The sequence below is a fragment of the Excalfactoria chinensis genome, chromosome 1 (genome assembly GCF_039878825.1).
Source record: "Excalfactoria chinensis isolate bCotChi1 chromosome 1, bCotChi1.hap2, whole genome shotgun sequence".
Classification (NCBI taxonomy): Eukaryota; Metazoa; Chordata; class Aves; order Galliformes; family Phasianidae; genus Excalfactoria; species Excalfactoria chinensis.
Genome location: NC_092825.1, coordinates 23,702,845 through 23,723,513, shown reverse-complemented (window position 1 = coordinate 23,723,513; position 20,669 = coordinate 23,702,845). Strand labels below are relative to the sequence as shown.

The following is a 20,669-nucleotide window of genomic DNA, read 5'->3' as shown; positions in this document are numbered from 1 at the left end:
CTTATTTTCTATATATTAATATTACAATTAGAATGACTACACTTAGTGTGCTCCAGGAAAATACAACATTCTTCAGAATTTCACTATGTATAGTAAAATATAGTGAGTATAGAATATTTCACCCTCTGCCTGTACTAAGTCATCAAAACACATTTTGTGAACGTCTACTCCTAGAAGACAAGCTATGGAAAACACTGTAACACATCAAGTCTTCTGACTATCTCCATTGATTTCAAGTTTTACTTGCTTCTCTATAGTGACTTCAAAGGTAAATCCGAAATTGAATTATCTTTGTTCCAGCGTGTGTAATGGGAACCTGGACATTTCCTTCCATTCACAAACAATTCAAAGGCATAGCTATGGATAAGCATGCTTCCAAAAAGCTCTGGAGGCACTGTTCAGAAGCACACTGTCGCATATCTGTATTCTGATCTCTTCCACATAAAGAAGGTTACAGCTTGATTATTCTTGGAATAAGCAGCTGACACAGCACACATTTACCAGTAGTACTTGTCTTAAATTCTGCTAATGGTAATGTGGAATATCTTTGTTCAGTCTCGTACATCCACTTAGCCTTTCTAAACACTTTCCACTGTAACGTCACCATTTTTGTGTTTCTGTTACATTAGTTTCCATTTTTCTTCTGTATCATTACAATATATATTAAAAGTCTGACCTTTTTCTACAAACGACATTAGAAATAAAAACCAAAAAACTGGATTCTTTGAAAAAAATTAATGGATTTTCTCATTCTAATGGGAAGTCTATGTGGTTTTAAATTCATGCTCACTTCAATTGTGCAAATTAATTACTACTTGTTTTTTCAGATTTTAAAATATGTATCACTCTATAGTTCCCAGTTCTCTACTGCTTCTCATGTTTTGTAGAATTTTTATCACAATATTCTCATTGTTAAAAAGTAGCAAATTGCTAAACATCACAAATGTAACAGATAAACACGAATGCAGATTGGAGACAGAGTCTGAACACATTTGTGTAACATGGATATTTCTTTTGTGGAAAGCATTTTCACACTGCTGTGAAAATTCATGGAACAATAGTGAAAAAGGTTTCCCAGGAAGAAAAATTTGTGCAAATGTCAGGTGTGAACAGATGATGTGAATCCAGGGCAAAGTGATCAGAATCCACATATATCTCCTTCTCCTGTGAAGTAAATGCTGATTTAAACTGTGCCCGTTATCTTCACAGTTGTTCTCCATATTTGTATTTGGAACAAGCACACACATCATGCTTATGTTCAGCTCAGTCTGTTAGCAAGTGGTTTAAGGAAGTGTGAGGCCCTTTCTGCTTTTATAAATCATCCCCATCATCTGTGCTAAAGCTGCTTCTCCTGCTGCTCTCTTTTGATGCAGCTGGGGATGTGGAAGACAAGAGCGGATCTGCTCCAAATGGTGATACTGTGTCATCCAATAAAATTTCCTCTAGTCGTTGCTCCTCTTTTAAAGCTGCGCTGAAGGACAAATCAGTGAAGTGGGAAAGTGGATCAGAAAAGGCTGTAGACCCATCACAAACATCAGAATTTGGTTCATGAGCCAGAGGCATTTGCTGAGAGTAGTCTACAGAGTTCTCCTCTGGATATGAGTGTTGCTTGATGACCTGAGCAGCTAAATCTACTGCACTGAGTGAAGACATGATTGGAAGGCCATGAGCGCGTGCCTGGATCTCTAGCTCCTAAAGAAAAGAAAAATTAACAGACATACAAAATAATAATAATAATCATCATCATCATCCCAGGATAATTTGATAATGACTTTGGAAGAGAAATAATGTCTTCAGAACTATCACAATAAGTATACTGATCATACATGCAAATTTCTCTTGTCCAATTGTGAGACTATGTTTTTAAATACAAAATTGTTAACCTATGAAAATTTGCATTGAGCCACCAGTTAGTTCTCCTTTTAATTCCACTTTCATCATTGAACAGCTCTCCTGTGGGAATGTAAGAGGCAAGAGAGGTTTTCTGAAACCACTGCCTCCTTTACCTAAGAAAAGTGACAGAAAACTGTTGCAAACTTCTAGTGCACTGATATCCAGAGATGCACAGAATATTTTACTTCATGTTTCTCATGATATACAGACATGGTTGAAAATTACAATACATGAGACCATGAGACAATTGATTTTTTGTTTAGCTAAGTCATCATTGCATGTGTGTATAGTCATATATGATTTCCACCACCACATCATGTTCATTTGTCATGAGCAGATCTAACATGGCACACTACACCTAAAGAACTTTAATGTGAAATATAAAAGAAAATGAAAGCACAGAAAGGAATTTTAAGTCCAGTATTGATTTTTAGGCACGAAGAGATCTACCTTTTTCTTTCCTGTTTGTCCTTCCTAGTCTATAATATATACTGTTTGTACAAATACTTTAATTACTTTCCACATATTCCATTATGTAAGGAATAATGATCACAGGAATTTCCTAGAAATCTGAAAATATACACCTTCCTCAATCTACACAGCAATAAACAGGGAAAACCAATGCCTTCACACTGAGTGACATATGGGAAAAAAAATGATATAGATTAATAAAATTTGATGAGATAGGAATACTGAGAAAGCTTTGAAGTTCATAGCAACTCTCTCATACAGACCTGAATTCGAAGTAGAAGTCTTCTGTTAGCATGCTCTAATTTCTTCTGTCTGTGTTCTAATTCTCTGGCTCTCTGTTGTTCTTTTTGTAGCCACTTGATGTACTCCACTGATGCTTTTAAAATAGTTCCTTTGTTCCAGCGCATATCACTGCAGAATGTAGAGATAACCTTTTCACAATTGTGCATGTCAGCAGAATTCATAAGAACTTACAAAATCTTTTACATTAATATGAAATAATGATTTACATGACTATTATTCACTCTTAGATATTATTGCTTCTGAATGGAAATTTTAATAGAATAGTTAAGAAGCCCTTATATAGTAAAATTAATCCCAGAATGAAAATAAGTGTCAAAAGAAAGTAATAAAGTGACTTTTTGTGGGAGAGCTAAATGCAATATCATGATTCTACCATTACAGTTTTTATATTTTTAGTGAAAATTGCTTTTATTATTAACTCTAAGATTAAAATCTATGTGCAGTATTTCTGCATTAATGAACTAGGAAATATACATTACTGAGGACTTAAGCCTAAATTTTTAAAGATCATTTCAAATATACTACTCTTTTTACGCGACTTACTAATGAGGTTGCTTTTAAGCTTGTTGAGAAAAAAAAAAAAAAAAAAAAAAAAAAAAAAAAAAAAAAGAAAATCTGTGCTGAATGCCACCCTTCATTGATGAAAGAATGACAGACCAGACAAATAGTGGTTTGGTAGCCACAAAGGCAAAAGTATGACAAAAATTTTTGCTTAATCACAAAAAATATTGCTTAAGCCCTTTCAGCAAGTCTGGAACAATATAAATGAGGTTAAAGTTCACAACTACATACCAGATTCCAGTTCATAGTAAAAATATTTCCAAACAAATAAAATTTAACCCATATCTCATGCAGAAAATCATGGTTTAACTACCAGATTACAAGAAGTCTTACTAACAGCAGACTATTTCAAATATGCCATGTGTTCAAGGAGTTTCACATATTCATTATTAATTTTCCATGTATTCCTTCATGAAACTTATTAGAGGCCTAAGAATAGGAATAAATTTTGTTGAAAATCTTGAATTTCTGATAAAGTTCAGTATTTTACAAGAATGGTTAGTGTTGTGTTAAATTTAGAAGAGTTAGTTAATCTAAACTATCTATTTCAATGCAAGATGGCTTAAAATGAACCATCTTGACTTTCAGACATTTTGGTCCTATAAGGCAAGCTCAAGAGGGAAAAAAATATTCAAACTAGTCAGAATCTGAGGTTGGATGGAGTACAGAAGTAACCAACATAGTTCATTCTTTTTAAGTATCTTTCTATAAATTATAACTATTTAACAAATATTAATAATTAGACACTAATATTTACAGTTAAGAAGAAATATAAACTATGCATTTGTCAGTTACCAATTGCCATTATTCTGCTGTTATTTTAGTTTATGAGAACTGACCCTATTCACAATCTGAGTAAGTAAAATTGTGGTCTTAAATTGATTTAGTTCTTGTAGGAGTATCTATGTTTTTAATTCAGGCTCTCAAAAGAAACGCCCAAGGTAAGAACTCTTGAACACCTCCACCAAGGTAGCTGTCATTCTGCCAAATGTATAGGGCAAACAGTAGACAGGTATGGGACCTGGGGATTCAGACTATCTGGCTTTCTCTGTTGCACTACATAGATGAAAAACCCTTATGGAGCTTCAGAAATGTGCACATACCCAGAACTGGGCACCTCTTTAGACAAAGGGCCATAACCAATAAGGTGTGGGAACATGGCGCAGGGCAAAATCAGGATGGCTGGATGGAAACAGGCAGGGGTTATTCCATGCCACATCATGCAGAAAGTTCTAAAGCTGTGGACATGCTGCTTGGGAATTGGCTGGGCACCAGTCAGTAAGTGATGAGATGCTGCATTGCTAGCAGGATGCTGATCAGAAGTTACTTGAGTGTTGGCTGGTGGGTGGCCATCAATTACATGGAGAATATATATATATATTTATAATTGCATTTATTTTTAATTTCTTTTCTTTGTCTGTCTTAGTAAAAAGTTTTTATCTCAACCCATGTGTCCTATTTTGTTTCCAGTTCTCTTCCTCATCCCACTGCAGGGTGTGAGCAAACAGCTGTGCAGTATTGAGCTGCCTTCCAATATAAGCCACAACACAGAGCTAAAGATAGGAAGGCAATAACTTTTCAAGATGGGAATCTCCTGTGTCATCTCAGGTATAAGCATGCTATTTAGAGCTTAGAATTACCACAGGTTTTTACTTAATTTCAAGTGAAAATGACTGATTTAGAACATTTTCATAGCAACTTAGAATAAGTGCAACATTTCAAAAATACATATAGCATAAACTCTGAGAAGAATCTGACTAGGTACTAGGAATCCTAGCATGTAGTTAAGACTAAGCTAAGGCAATTTTTAATTGTTCATCTAAACATTAAAATATAGTAGTATAAAATTACTTGTTAATCTGTTGCTAACAAAATGGGGAGTTTTACAACATCTAGCAGCAGAAGAAAACAGATATCACACTGAGCAAATATTTAATAGTGACTTCATAATGTCAATTATAAAGCATTATGAATTCAAAACCAAGTATAAACAAAAATGTTTTTTGATCAGTTTTTCTGACTGAAGTAAGAATAAGACAGATATTCATGATTGTACTGGAAATCTTTTTTATTATGTAATTCATTAATGTCACACATAATTGACAACCTCTGTGTTATTGCTTACTTTTATTTCACATTGTCCTGACACTTTGAATTTTTATGTATTCATATTAATGATAAATTTTCTCATCACCTAAATTGTCACTGAAGGGCTAATTCTGAGATTCGAATTGCCAGGAGATGGATTTAATCATGTAGCATGAGACATATATGTATAGATACTATTGGCTGTAACATTTACAAATGTGAAAGGCAAAAGTATTCTGATGGTCTAGCGTTATCACTTAAAAGACTTTGAATCTCTTCTACTGAAGTGATGAATGTGTGTGCTAAAAGAACAGTGATGTACGATATGCCTATTGGTCAATATGCACTAACACATCTGATGCAAGAATAGAGTTATTCCTAATTGCCATTTGTATATCGGATATTATAGGTATATGTACACATGCATATGTGAGTGCATGTTTACTCTTTCACTGCTTTTAAAAATCCTAACTTTTAAAATTTTTTTGTTGCTGGTTTGTTTGTTTATTTACTTTCTGTTCTATGAATACTGAGACGTGGGAAAGTCTACATGTGAAACAAGTCAGCTGAGTAAGGAGTTGAACAGGTCTGAGTATCAATAAAGATCTGCAAAAGAGGATTGTGTCTGTGTCTTTCTATATGTGTTACAATAATTTGAAACTTTAAGCAAGTTACACACATTAATTTAATTAACAGAGTTCTACCACACTTAATATGACTGGCATGGAAAAGTAGCAAGTAAGTAAAATACACATTGTGTTTTATTAGTCTCTAAACCCTACCTCCTCTTAAGTTTATCAGCTAAATCTCTCTATGAAACAATTTGGCCCAGAAATTTAGTGAAACTTTCATCTGGAAAAGTTGCTCATTTAGGAGAAAAGAAAAAAACCAAAACATAGCCATTAGACTAATTTTCAAATTGCTTCCATTAGAATATCTTTGTTCAAATCAAAGGAGCTTCACTAGCCTTCACAAGGACACATGGAGGAGGGACATAAGCTTCTGATCTTCTAAGATTAAACCTAAGTAATGAAAGCAAAGGTTGGGAGCAGGTAGTAGTTACAGAGTTTGCTAGCTGCAGAGAAGTTAATAATAAAAAAATACATCTGTGATGTTGAAACTATGTTTGCAGACCATTTATTTTTCTACTTCTAAGAAATTAGTTTTAAACTGAGCTTGTTCAAAGAAACACTCTGAAGGACTTTGCACCTGTTTTGATGACCTATACAATTACCAAGCGTATTCTCCTAAAAGAGGCAGCAAGCTTCTGTTTTATAATAGCTTGAGCGTACACAAGCTTTTCCTTTAAAAGAAATGAGGCCATGTCAGCCTTTAGAGGGTTTGTCCACAGACTACAGAAAGGACATCAGGAACAGGTGCACAGAGCAAACAGAGTGAGAGCAATCCACTAATTCTGTCCAAATACTTAGATGTTCTTTTAGCATCTTGGTTTGGTAGTATGACAAGAATTCATAAATGAAAGGTGTCTTTTCTCAGTATTTCTGACAATTCCAGTCTAGCTACCTAAAACAGTTCTTGAGTTGGTACCCCCACAATGTTATTACAGTGTAAAGTCACATTAACCATTGGAATTTGAAAGGCTGAATGTGAAGAAATCAAGAATGTAAAATTAAGTATAACTGAAAACCAAACCAAACCAAAACAAAAAATTTGGGGCCTTTTTATTCTGTCTTCAATTTTTTTTCTAGTTTTGCATTTCTGAAACATCTATCACTTAGCTATCTAAGCACTGAAAATTAAACAAAGAAAGCAAAGTTCTTTGCAACTTATCTCTGTTTTATAATGCTGATGAAGTGAACTTAAAATATCTGTTCATTCAAGTAATATAATCTATAGTTATCGTCATTAAATTGAAAAATAATAAAAAGGAAAGGAAGAGAATAGGGATTTAAGATCTTCAAAAGCAAGTCCCTGTAGAGGCTCTGTAGGAGCCAAACAAGTTCACCATATAACTAACTAAAGTAAAATAAAATAAAAACAAACAAAAAACTTCTAAGAAATATGAATCGCAAAAGATTTCCAAATAGCATCAAAAATACCCTTTTCTACTCCCAAGTCTGAACATAATCTTATTGAAGCAAGTCATCTGGGACAGGCATGCTAACCACAATGACTTAGTTAAAGCAGTATTTGCTCTTCAATGCAAATGCTGATTTGTTTCATTGTCATTAGTCCAAGCATCAGTAAGGTTTCTCTCTTTACAGCCAAATTCCCACTATAAGAAGAATACTTTAAAATCAATATATGAGGTGAAAATGATGCGCGTGATAAAATGTTACAGATAAAATATTGTACGAGTTGATACATCTCTCTCTTTCAAAGAAGAGAAGGCTGAAAGAGAAGGTAAGGACTCTGAGTTATGACTTGTCAACACAGAATGATACTAGAAATAAATAATTCTGATCTGTTCAGCCAACAAAACATGATCAAACTGATGTATTTCCTCTTACAAAATGTATTAAGTATGTATTTACGCTTCCTCAGATGAATTTAACTTGGCACCAAACTGCAGCAAAACTACAATATAACTTCATCTTTCAATCTGTCCACCATATTTGATGCTTCTTTCTTCTTAATACCACCCCGAATGCTTTAAAATAGGTCCATTTTCAAAAATAGCACCAATTGCCAGCCTTTTGAAGACAGCAATCCTCAGAATCTAGAACAACTTTTGCTTTTGCAAACATAAGCTGTTATAGGACCAATACTCTGTTGGACACAATCATGAGACTGGAGACTAAAACAAGAAAAGGTGATGCCTTCAGGATATTTTTCTGAAACATCGATCCAAGTTTTTATCCATAACTAAAATCAGTACATAAAATTCATCATCCACTTACTGGAACAAAATTGCAGATCTAGAGCATTCATATTAAGTACAGTATACATGACTGATTAACAATTTGAACAAATTCCTAAATAAAACTGGAATCCAGACCAAAAGCATGTAACTGAAGCACCTCTGTAGGTAATCAAAACTACAGCTGGAAACTGCACCTCATACTCATTTCTAATTGCAATATAACTTGCTTCCATCATCGCTTTATAGCTGCAAACCAACAGTGCCATCCACTGTTTTCCTGAGAAATCTTTCAATTATTTGCCCAAATGGTTTTGAATACTGAAAGATATGCCAGCAAAATTAGAATTCTTTTACCAGTGTGTGTTTGAAGGTAATTAGAAGAGTCCAAAAATTTATTTAGACATTTAAAGTACTTCTTATTTTAGCACTCTGTAACACTCAAATCTATATTAATAACAAGAATGTACCATTTATCTAATCTAAAATGGATGCTGTAGAATGAAAAGAGTTTGTGAATTCTCTAAAATAGCAGTGGCATGTAAACTTTCTCTCTGGTGATTTCACTCAAAATGTCTACTTATGCCAATCTTGTATATATATAATCTTAAAGAGCTTTATAGCCTTATAGAAATCCTTAACATAATCAAAAGTTTCTTAGTCCTGAAGAAAACAAAAAGCTGAAATATCAATAGATGCTTTCCTTCCAAGTATTGTGCAAGTCCATACTGACATGCAAATGATAAAGAACAAATATGTATAATCAATTTTATACAAAATACAAACATCGTCTTAAGTCTTCTCAGAGCGACATAAAATATCTAAGGCTGAAGTCTAGCATTAAATATCCCACTGAATTGTTACGGCTAATCCTACAATAGCATTTCCTACTGAGCCAGACTTTTTTTTTCATATTGATGACAAATACAAGCTTTAAGGAAATGCAGGTACAGTTTAAGAAATGTGCATTTTGTGTTACTGTAAGTATACGCATTAGTATAAATTGCTATTATTATAGCAATTATTATTTTTTGCCTTGCATTTCAGGACTTCTTTTTTTTTTCTTTTCTGCAGAGAGTGGAGTACTTCTGAAAAATGCTCAACTTACAGTCTCTTAACCTGACTTTTAATATTTTATTTCTTTATTTTGCCAAAGGGCACACAGTGACAGAACATATTTTGTCTTACCCCACTAGAGGGCCCATGGTGAGGGCCGAAAGCATCATTCTGCCCTTCTCCAGAGGCATCACACAGGCTTGTAGTGTTTTTGGCTTATCTTTTTCCTACTCTGTGTCTTTGATGTGCGACATCTCCATACTGGTTTTATTTTATTATCCTTTCACATAAGTTTTCCCAACAGGCACCAAAAATCTGCCAGAAGTTTGTTATTAATAGACCAATCCAAGCTAGTGGCCAGGCACAAAACATTCTGTATTACGTCCGTCAGTCCTACGGCCAGTATGCAACTATGTTTTTTTCCTGTATTTAAATGATAAACATTATTATAGGAAAGACTGTTGAACTCACGGATCATTAGACTTGGGGATGAGTGTGCCAAGCTCCTTGATTCGGTAATTAATGTTATACCTTCTTCTTCTCTCAACTGTTAAAAAGAAACAGTTACTATTTTAATGGTGAAATATTCACATTTTGTTAGAAGTCTTGCTACAAACCATGGTTAACTGCTTTGTTATCTCTTTATCTACAATTCTCAGCACTGTAAACCATGGAGAAGACTTATATAGCAGCCATCTCTCTTCATAGAAACGGATTATGTTCCAGAAACATTTAATACCCAGCACATCTGTTTCCTTTGAAGGACAACACAATAATATTTACAATAAATTCTACAGTAACATTCCGGAAATGAAGAAAAACACTATTTGAACAATTAAATAGTTATATTTAAATTGAAAGAAAAAAAAAAAAAAAGACTATGTGTGGTATCTTTATTTATTTGAAGTTTATTTAAAAGGATAAAGAGAAGATAAGTTTCTTAGGTCCCTTTCAACTTCAGTCATTATGTGATTCTGTAATTCTGTGATTCTTAAATGTAGTTCTCCCTCTTTGTGGTCTCAGTTCAGTTTCTTGACATACTGGTATCCAGACTGGAGTATGTGCACACAAAAGTCCTGTCACCTTTCTGCCTCCATTTAATAAATGTAGAGAGATTTCTCATCCTTGTGCTTTCTCACAAGGTTTTTTCCAGCTGCAAATACATATAGAAATGTCATATTTTTTAGTGGCCCAAAAGGACATCTCATAACTTTGGGGGATTTCTGATACACAGAAAGTATATTCAGTGAGGAGAAAAAAATACCTAGGACATACTGGAGATGTTATACAAATGTTCTGTAAATGCAGTAAGTCTATTACAATCTAGATAACATAGTAAGACAATTATGAGGCTGCGATTAACAGGTTAGAAACATCATTGGTTCACGTGCTGTAATGCAGATTTTGTTGTACATGGAATGGCCAGCTACTTGGGACTTCCAGCTCTAGGGTAGCCTAAGCTGAGAGACAGAGTGTAAATCCTCATAGAATAGCAAATTATACTTTTTCTACCAGGTAGAAAAAAAAAATAAAAATAAAAAAAAAAAGAAATGTTTGATGAGGAAGAATGACAGATACTACAGGAGTATGGCTGTGGTACTTGAGAACGTCCTACTGGTGTGAACTTGCACTTCTGCCTACTTTCTTCACATGGTACTTTGACCCAACACAAACTTCACTAAATAGACAGGATTCAATTTCAGCCCACCACTTGCATTTCAGAGCAGTTTCTGATGCTGCCTGTTTCTTGGACAACCTTTCCATAAGATCAAAATGCTAATACCACTAGTCTCCATCAGACCAGAAATGATAAATATAGAGCTCAAGCAGAATTCTAAATGCTCCTTTACATTCATACATGGAGATGTGCACTTCAAGTTTAATGTCTTAATTTTGAATGCTGGTACAAAAACCCTATCCTTAAAACCCAGAACAGCTAAATTAGAAGACTGCAATCAAGGGATGCCTGGTGGGTCTTCCTAGGCTGACTTCAGATTCTCACAGCCATATTTGTGTATCATTTGCAGATTCAGTTCCACCACGTAGTTCACTTTTAGTCTTTTCCTTCTGCCAGAACACAGAGATATTCTTTCTTGCCCACCAATGCAAGGCTCTTTGGTGAGTCAGTCAGCTACTTCCTCCCTTACAGGCTCCAGTTCAGAGAACTGCCTGGACATTACTGTTTAACATCCTGAAATGCTCTGTCTTGGCTAAATGTATCAACATATTTCCCTCTCTCTAGAAACAGGAATTTTGCTCTACAGATTAACTCATTTCAATCTTTGTAGTTTCAATTTCCATATTCAGGAGACAGGATTATAGTCCATCTGAGCATAATGTTGTTACCTCTTTCAACCCATTGGCATAAATATGATGGATCTCTTCGGAGAACACAATGTATGCAAGCACACAGCAATTGAACAACACCATGTCTTTAGTTATAGTGAGGTTAAAAGAATATACATTAAGCATATGGCTTAATAGTTGTAGTTTGAATCACATTTATAGATACGAAAGTCCTGAAAGAGACAGTGGCTATTTTAAAAAAGAGAAAAAAAAAAAAAAAAAAAAAAAAGAGAGAGAAAAAAAAAAATCCTAGGCAAGTAGGCACTTTTTCTTTCTATTTTGTCTTATTTTTCCCTGCCTGTGTCATGGTTTTGTAATTTTTGCTATTGCTATTCCACTTCACAACATCATGTGGAGCACAGAGAGGACCTCACCATCTAAGGAGGAAAACTTATTTTACTAACTATGATATTGGAATACAAGATAACACAATATAATACAATCTAATAGGAATTGAGGCTAATAAATCAAGTAAAATAAGAGAGAGAGAGAGGTTTCCAAGTTTGAGAACTGCCAGGCAGTGAGAGAGAGCGAGCATCACTTCTGTGACATGTTTCCTTCTCCAACCATGAGGTCCTCTGGAACATGTAGTTCTTCTCTGTGCTCTACATGATGCTATGATGTGGAATACCAATAGTAGTGTGGACTTTAATTATGAACATTGGTATAATCCTGATCGAGTTCCAAAAACCAATTTTTCACACCTACTCTAAAATAACTAAAATAGCAAATGACACTAATAAATGGGCTACAGGTAATGTACTGATATGTCCAAGTGTTCAGATAGCAAAGCTACCTCCAGAAAGACTTTGATCTCTGAGAAATATACCCAGAGCCTAACTAGAAGAGATGTCGTGTCTGTTTGCCATGATCCTGGCATACCACCTTCATCTCACTTTCCAGGGCTGAACGACACTTCACAAACATTTTTATTGTAGGAAGGATGATCTCAGACCAAAAGAAATAAATAAATGAATAAACAAACAAACTGTGGAGGTAATGGTAATACCTGTTGTCCCTAATGTGTGCTTGCACCTGTCTTGTTCTGTAAGTTCCAGACAACTCCCACCCACCACCTTTCCTAGGCCAGCCAAAATTCCATATTCCTACCCAAACAAGACCAGCAGCAGCTACTGTGGTAATTCAGAGAAGATGTGCTAGCAACAAACACAAAAGTCTACATGTCTAGTTTGTGATGCACTAAAAATGTACAGACAGAAACAAAGATGCTTTCTGGAGAATCGAAGTAGTAGGAAGATGTTGCAGTGTTTGCCAGCACATTGTACCAGTGGATGTACACTCCCAGGTACATGCAACTAAAGTTTTAACTCTCTCTAATGTCACTGGAGAGACAGAGAACAAAGATATAATTAGTGGTTATTACCACTTTACCAAATTACCAATTTAGGTACTTCATGACTTATTTCTGCCAGAAGTACAACAGAGAACTAGAAAACATTACTGTTTTATCCAACACTTTTCAAAGAGAATGCTTCAGATTTTTTGCTTTAGATTACTCTTTAGAGGGAACAATCACATAATATTATAGGCACTCCTCTGTCAGCAATAAGGGTATATTTTTCTATTCTAGACTTTAAAAAATGTTTAGCTTTTAAGTTTAATATTTAAACACTGAACTATGAATTTCCCTGTTTTAAGCTTAAAAGTATCCTAGAGCAATCAGAGCACTCTGTGTGTCATCCAGTTCTGCCCTGATCCCCTTCTGCCATGTATTGTTTCCGTAGCTTTGTCTGCTTCACTATACGAGCTAGTTTATAAATCTTTGATTGATTGATTGATCGAATTATTATTTTTATCTTCCAGTTTCCAATAAAGAGATGCACTCTCTCACTTGGATGTTTGAAAAGTAACAAACGAGGAGCCTGGATCATCTCTGCTTTGTTTTCTTTTTCATTGTCTGCCTCTTTTCTTGCCTATTTTGCACTGTAATTCTTAAAGACGTGAAGTAAAATGGATGTGCATAGGATATGCATACAACAGTAGTATAAAAATGTAGTAAAAGGGGATATTGTGTAAAGAAAATTCATGAAAACCATGAAAACCACATGAGGCATAATGAAAGAAAAATGTAGAAGACAAGTTCAGTTTGGGAAAGAAAGTTTTGTAGTTGGCTGTTCACAGGCTGAATTAAATTCGATAACCCTGGTAAGATGCTGATCAAGAAAACGAGCAGAGGTATGGTAGCTAATGTATATTGGTTCTGCAGTCCCCATACACTCTATTTATATATACTTACTGAGATTGTGGTTATCCTTTTTTTGTCTCTCCTTGGCCATTGCTCGCGTATCTGCTTCTGACAGAAAGTAACATTTATTAAACAGCCCTTAAATTGGAAGTCCAGCTATTCTATCATCATTTCAAAATGGCCTCTTTTCACAAAAAGCAGACTTCTAGTCATTTTACTTCATTTTTTTTTTTTTTATTATGAAACAAAATCATAAGCAAATCTATATTCTACCAGTATTCAATTTTTGAGCTAAGTCTGGCAGCTTACTTAAGATATTCAGTAAGGATTTTTATTTAAGAATGTAGAAATGGTGTAGAGGACTACTTTTCTCCAATTTTCTGTACTTTTACAACAGGATAAAACAGTACACTAATGTGAATATGGATTTGCATATCCCATAATGCAAGAGTTAATCAGATTTCTAAGATAACTCATATTGAACAAACTCACTGTTTTCTCTGAGTGACACTAATAAACTCTACACAGTTGTTAGCATTCTTTGGATTAATTGAATGTAACGTTTAAAGTTGTTAATCCACTAACATAAATTTACCTTGAATAGCCTTATTGTGAGCTTTTAAAAGAACTATTTGTTCTACTCTGGAACAAATTTAATGGATGATAATTTATTTACACCATTGATCAGCAGCCAACATGCAGAAGAATTCCCTATGTTTCCTAAAATAATTTAGTTTATTAGAAGCATGATATTCATAAAAACTACAGGACTAACATTTCATAAGTGCTAAAGAGAACAGAGAGAAAACATTTCTTAATGGTCACTGTCCTTTTCCATAAATGAAAATTCACACTGCAAAAATTCTCAGGAAATGAACTTTTGAACCTTTGTTCAACTTTTAAGAGAAACATCATCACTCTTGAAATTATAAAATGTTAAAATATCAAAGTTCTTTTACCTGTGAGTTCCCTTTTTACTGGTAGATTAGCTGGACAAGAAGCATTTGTGAGACTCATATTAGCTGGTGCCATTCCCTGGTCACTGTTATATATATCCAAAATGCTGCTAGATAGCTTAGGGAGGATTGGGAGAAAAGAAAAAGAAGAAAGAGGGGGAAAACAAACAAAGCAAAAACAAAAAATATCAACAACAAAAAACAGTGTTAGAATAAATTAACTTTGAATAGGATACTGACATTCCCTAGAAGGAACCGTACATATGTTTCTGTAGGGAACTTACAGAACATTAAACAACAGTGAATGAGAAGGGTCAAAGTGTGCCACTGTTCCACAAACAGGTTTCCAAGTTAAACTTGTAGAGGTTTCAGCTGAAGAGAGACTGAAAAATATGCCCCAAGGTGTCTGTTTTTAAATTCTTTTATGACATAGTTTCAGATCATAGGGTTAACACAAAGGTGTTTTTAACATGAATTAGGTGGAAGGTAAAAATAACCTTGCTGATTTTCAGCTACTTCCAGAGATTTTATGGATTCTAGATGATTATCCAAATATTACTTTAAATTGAATTATTTTACGAGATAAAGGAGATTTAGGATTTAGGAGAGTGGTTAGGTCCTGGAACAGGCTGCCCAGGGAGGTTGTGGATGCCCCGTCCTTGGAGGTGTTCAAGACCAGGTTGGACAGGGCTCTGGGCAACCTGATCTAGTAAAGGCGTATGTTTGGTGGCCCTACTAGGCAGGGGGGTTGGAACTACATGATCCTTGAGGTCCCTTCCAACCCGGGTCATTCTGCGTGATTCTGTGTGATAACTTATAAATGCATATGTAGGTCACTCCAAAAGTAATCCTTCCTATTTATTTCCACGGAAACTACAGCATATACAAAGAGCATAATCTATGCTACAGAGCAAATCCTCAGCTACAAAGCATTACTATATATATATATATATATATATATATACACTTTACATATATAGTAACCATTGGGTGTGCATTTTTACCAGACATGAACAGCCTGCTTGCTGCACTTGTAAAAATCTACACCAGCAGAAATGATCACTGTTGTTGTCACCACTGCTGAAATGCACCAGCCACCACCTCATTGTGCTCACATCCATTGTTAGATCTTCATTCATGACAACCATTTTGTCAGACTTCTCCTCTTTTTCCATCAGTCACACAACAACAAAATGTAATGGGATACTGGTGGAAGGTTCAACCTCTACTTCCATATCACCAATATCAACCTTTGAGTTCATGGGCTTCACTTTTGGAGCAGTCTGTAGACATTTAGTAATGTACAGAATCATAGAATCATAGAATTACCCAGGTTGGAAAAGACCTTGAAGATCATCAAGTCCAACCGCAGCCTAACCAGTACCCTATCTCTAAAAAACCTCTGCTAAATCATACCCCTGAGTACCACATCCAAATGGCTCTTAAACACATCCAGGGATGGCGATTCAACCACCTCCCTGGGAAGCCTATTCTAGTACCTAACTACCCTATACAGTTCAGGCTCTGCTATGTTTCTATGACTGTACAACCAATATTTCATGACTGAACATTATATGATACACGAATGTATTTCCAAGGGAACAGGAATGCAAATCAGCCTTTTTATTTTGCTTTGTGATGCACACAAAGACAGTGCAGGCCTTTTTACATTTTTCTTTAGAGGCCAACAGGCCTCAGAAACGGACTCAGAAACTGAGTTTGCATCCAACAGGCCAAGAAGAAAACAATTTTTTACAGATTTAAATATACATCTTGAAACACCCTAGGATTTTACAGATAAAATTTGCAGGTAAAAAACCGAGACACCAACTACAGTTCTACTGGGAATGATCTTTTATAATATTTTGTTCGCTTCTCTTCTTGTAGAGACTGAGCCTCACCATAAGTTGTTCTGAATGGACATATTTTCCCAATCATTTGCTTAGTATAAAATTATCAAGTGATACTGTTCACTAAATTTTATTAGTAATTCCTAAATTGAAACTAAGCTTTATTGTTTTAGTAGTAATTCTACTAAATTTTCTGAGACTGTAGTTTGTGTTAAATTCTCCTATTAGCCCAGAATGGAATGAAGCATTCAGAATTCTTTTTGAAAACACTTAAATAACATGCTCATTTTAAAATAAATTGTAGATGTCTTTTACATAAGAGAACTGAGAATTCTTAAGTACCATTAGAAACTGAAACATCAAGTCAGTTTTGAAAATCTGATTAAATATTTGATCTCTCAATGAAAATACTTTTTAAGAGAATGTTTGGAATTCAGATGAGTATTACTCAAGAACAAGCTATGTTTAATATGCAGGATTTGAAAGCTAAGTACATTTCTATGTTAAGCACCTTTGTTTCATTCCTGGGAGGAAAACTGACAAGTATTTCAGCATGCACTGCAGCCTTAACGTTAGATTTTCTTTGTTTCTGTGGTAGCGCAACTACATTACAAAAGTAAACTCATATTTACTCCAGACATGTTTAAGGATTCCTACAGTAATGTAAACTAATTTTGCTTATTGAAATAATATGAAACAGAAATTTCATACTGAAAAAAGTGAGAGTCAACATGAGTCCTACTCTAATTACAGTGGACATTGCATAAGGCCATTATAAGGGTTAGGTTACTACTGTAAATTGGGAAATAGTAACTGCTGAAAACAATCTCACAAATAATCTAACAAAAGAGAAATGAATATGACCTTGTGTTCTGTGTATGTTGTATTTTAAATGGTTTGCACATTTGTGTACACGAGTTCAATAATTTGAATGACACTGCTGACAATTTTTCTAAGATGATTGAAAGCAATATTGAAAAACCCAAACTAATCAGTTTGACACAAACTCATGAGAAACACCAATGAGTGTTTCCAATTTATAAACATTAAATTATCTTCATGATCTTAATATAGTTAAATGTCTATAGTCTATTCACAAAACATGAATTCAAGTGACAAAGCCCAAACATAAAAGAAAAGGTTATAAACACTTAACTGGCTGATAATGAAAAAACTCTACCAAGACAACTGAAAGTACAAAAGTGTGGAGGATTCCAAAGCTCTCTGATCATTACGGTGAGTAACCTCAAAGCCAGTGGTAGACATTTCAGCTCAATTAGATTACACAGTTAATGGCCATAATGTCATCTAACTCAGCTGATATTGCCTGTAGTGACACAAATTCAAATGATTCTCAGCCTAGGATGACTTCTCCAAGCTTTACACATCTATCTTTCTTCCTGAACCCCACAGTATTTTTAATTAGAATATTTCCAAGCAAACTCTTATTTTCAAAATCACATAACATCCTGGTTTCAGCTAGGACACAGCTGATTTTCCCTTCATAGTGTCTGATTTCATGCTACGCTTCACCATCAGGAGAAAAACAATGTTGATAACACACCAGTGTTATAGTTCATGCAGTGCTGTAAAGAACGAAGGACATTTGAGCTTCTCAGACTGCCCTGACAGTGACAAGGGGATATGGGAGGGAACAGAACCAGAACAGCCAATCTAAACTGGCCAAGGGTATATCCCATGCCATATGACATAATGCTAGGTAGGCAGCCACTGCCTGAGTACTGGCTGGCTATCATTTGGCTGGTGGCAAGCAACTGTGTTGAGCATCACTTGTTTTGTACATATATATGTGTGTGTGCATGTGTGTGTGTGTATACGTGTATATATGATGTATTTATATGTAGATATATACAAAAACAGTAATTATCATTACTATTATCATATTTCCTCTTCTTTTTCCCTCTTATTAAATAGATTTTATCTCAAACCGTGAGTTCCACTTCAGGCTTTTTCCCTGACTCCTCTGGGAGTCAGAGTCACTGGGAAGTGGGGGTGTGAGTGAATGACTGCAGTGCTTAGCTACCTACTGGGTTAAACCACAACACATACGACCAACCAAGCAAAAAAGAATGGATCCTTACTGAAAAGTATGTACATTGCTGATTACAGGAGAAGTTAAAAAATACAAAGCCAAAAACACACCAGAGTAGTCCTCTGTTGCAACACTGCCTGAATTTGCCCAGCATTGATATCAACCCTAGAAAATGCTTGCTAATACTACAGAACATAGAGAAGAAGCTTAAAACAGAAATTAGACAATTCTGATACAATGTGAACAAAGTTACTTTTTTGTCTGTTTCAGTAGGAAGCTGTTTTAGAAATGTAGACATAAATAAACTTTGTGTTTTTGTTTTGTATTTTAATAATTATAATTAAAATACATATTGGGTTAAGATATGTGCACAATAGTGATCTTACAGTTACATAGGACTGCCAAATCTGATGAATCCCAAAGCGCTTTAAATCTATGTTTAACTACACTGCATCAAAAGCAAGTTCTTGCTTCTGTTTAGAGATGTGGAAGCACAGATATTTGGGTATGAAAATGCAAAAGTACCAGGAAATAATCTATTTATCCTGCAGGTATCATGAGCTACATTGGTTCACATCTGTGATGTTCTGAGAAGTCCTGGTAAGTCACTTCATTTTCAACCTTTTCATTGACAATACATATATTTCTGTATGTATGTCTGAGAATCTAGATGCAAGTGGCTTGTAAGGGGTGAGCACACACATATTAAATATAGCAGTATATAATTACTCATTTTCCTGTTTCTAAAATGCAGCCAGCTTTGGCCAAAAGATTAAAAACCTTTAACACAGTAAGTGATTTGGTGTGAATAACCAGTGACAATGTGGTACACGAAGAGAATAATACTGTATCTAATTAAAACTGCAAGGAGAATTAAAGAAAGCAGACTGTAATTAACGAAGTTAGTATTTGGCAGGGACACCAAGGTTAACGTTCTTCCTTTTGTATAAAGTGTCATGGGATCTTCAGTGCCTGTGTGCACAGACTGGAACATGAGAATTTCCATTCATTGGGCTCAATCGTGAAAGATGCTCAACTTTGAAGTTTAAACCAATTATAAAAGCAAACTTTAGTTGAAGTACCTGAGCAACTGCCTGGCTTGAGCTTAGCAGATTCCCACAAGAACCTGAGTCCTGATGATTGCTGGCAATGTCTAAGACAAGCAATGTAAAAGGCGCCATTTGGATGAGTTTGTCACATTAGATATTTGGGTCCAAACTGCTCTGCAGGCAGAACTGTGCGATAAAGAGTTCACTACTGGATGGCTAGCTTGCAATAGACAGCAGTGGTTGCAGTTTTCAATGTTTCATATCTGGTTATGGGTGGCTTTTTTTAAAAGGTATACTGTTTCCTCATTAAGAGGAATACAATAGTATTCCAGATCCTAAAGTATGGCAGCTATTACTAAATATTGCTTAATTTAAGAAAAATTAAATCAAATAGCATTTCCTTATTTATTTATTTTTAAATGAAATCTAAGGATTCTCTTGTTATCCTATATATAATAATAATACAATAAAGTATATGGGTAAGAGTTACTTAGGCCTGCTCACCTATAGTCCCTACATTAACATTATGCCACAATAGTGTTCACTCATATGGTTATATATTATTCAACTATTGGTTCATTTCAGCTAATCTTCGCATGACATACTTGTATTAAACAACACAAGTCTGTAAGGATTGTGACTTTTTCAATTTTGCATAGGTAGAAAATAATAGCTGAGCCTTATTTGAAAGGCAACTATACTTATATTAATTTAAAATTTCTGTTGAATGTGGTAGTGTTCAGTCTAGACAGACACCCAGGGCTAGAATGTGTTTCTTGGACATTGGGTTCAGTTACCATGGCATCATATTTCATAAACAAACCATAGTCTGTTCTAGAATCAATTAGATTTCCTATCTCCAATATTTTGACTTGGAATGTGTTCCAAAGTTAGAATGATTGTGAAAAAAATATTTCATTTGATTTCCACTCCTGGATAAATATAATTTCATTTTTATATTCCTTTAATGTATGTAATTCATTCTTTAGCACCCACATTTCAGCTGCTTTTGTTTT

General features: G+C 34.8%; 1 protein-coding gene across 2 annotated transcripts in view; it reads right to left on the bottom strand.

Annotated features, from left to right (window-relative positions):
- Window positions 1-1,311: 1,311 nt before the first annotated feature.
- The window catches only part of TFEC (transcription factor EC), an 85,611-nt gene continuing 66,253 nt past the window's right edge, over window positions 1,312-20,669 (bottom strand). For both annotated transcript variants that reach the window (XM_072346640.1, XM_072346650.1), the window contains exons 4-8: window positions 14,705-14,819; window positions 13,797-13,853; window positions 9,665-9,740; window positions 2,628-2,775; window positions 1,312-1,692 (exon numbers count right to left, since the gene is read on the bottom strand). In XM_072346640.1, the coding sequence (XP_072202741.1) occupies window positions 1,312-1,692; window positions 2,628-2,775; window positions 9,665-9,740; window positions 13,797-13,853; window positions 14,705-14,819 (777 nt within the window). The remainder of the gene's footprint in view (window positions 1,693-2,627; window positions 2,776-9,664; window positions 9,741-13,796; window positions 13,854-14,704; window positions 14,820-20,669) is intronic.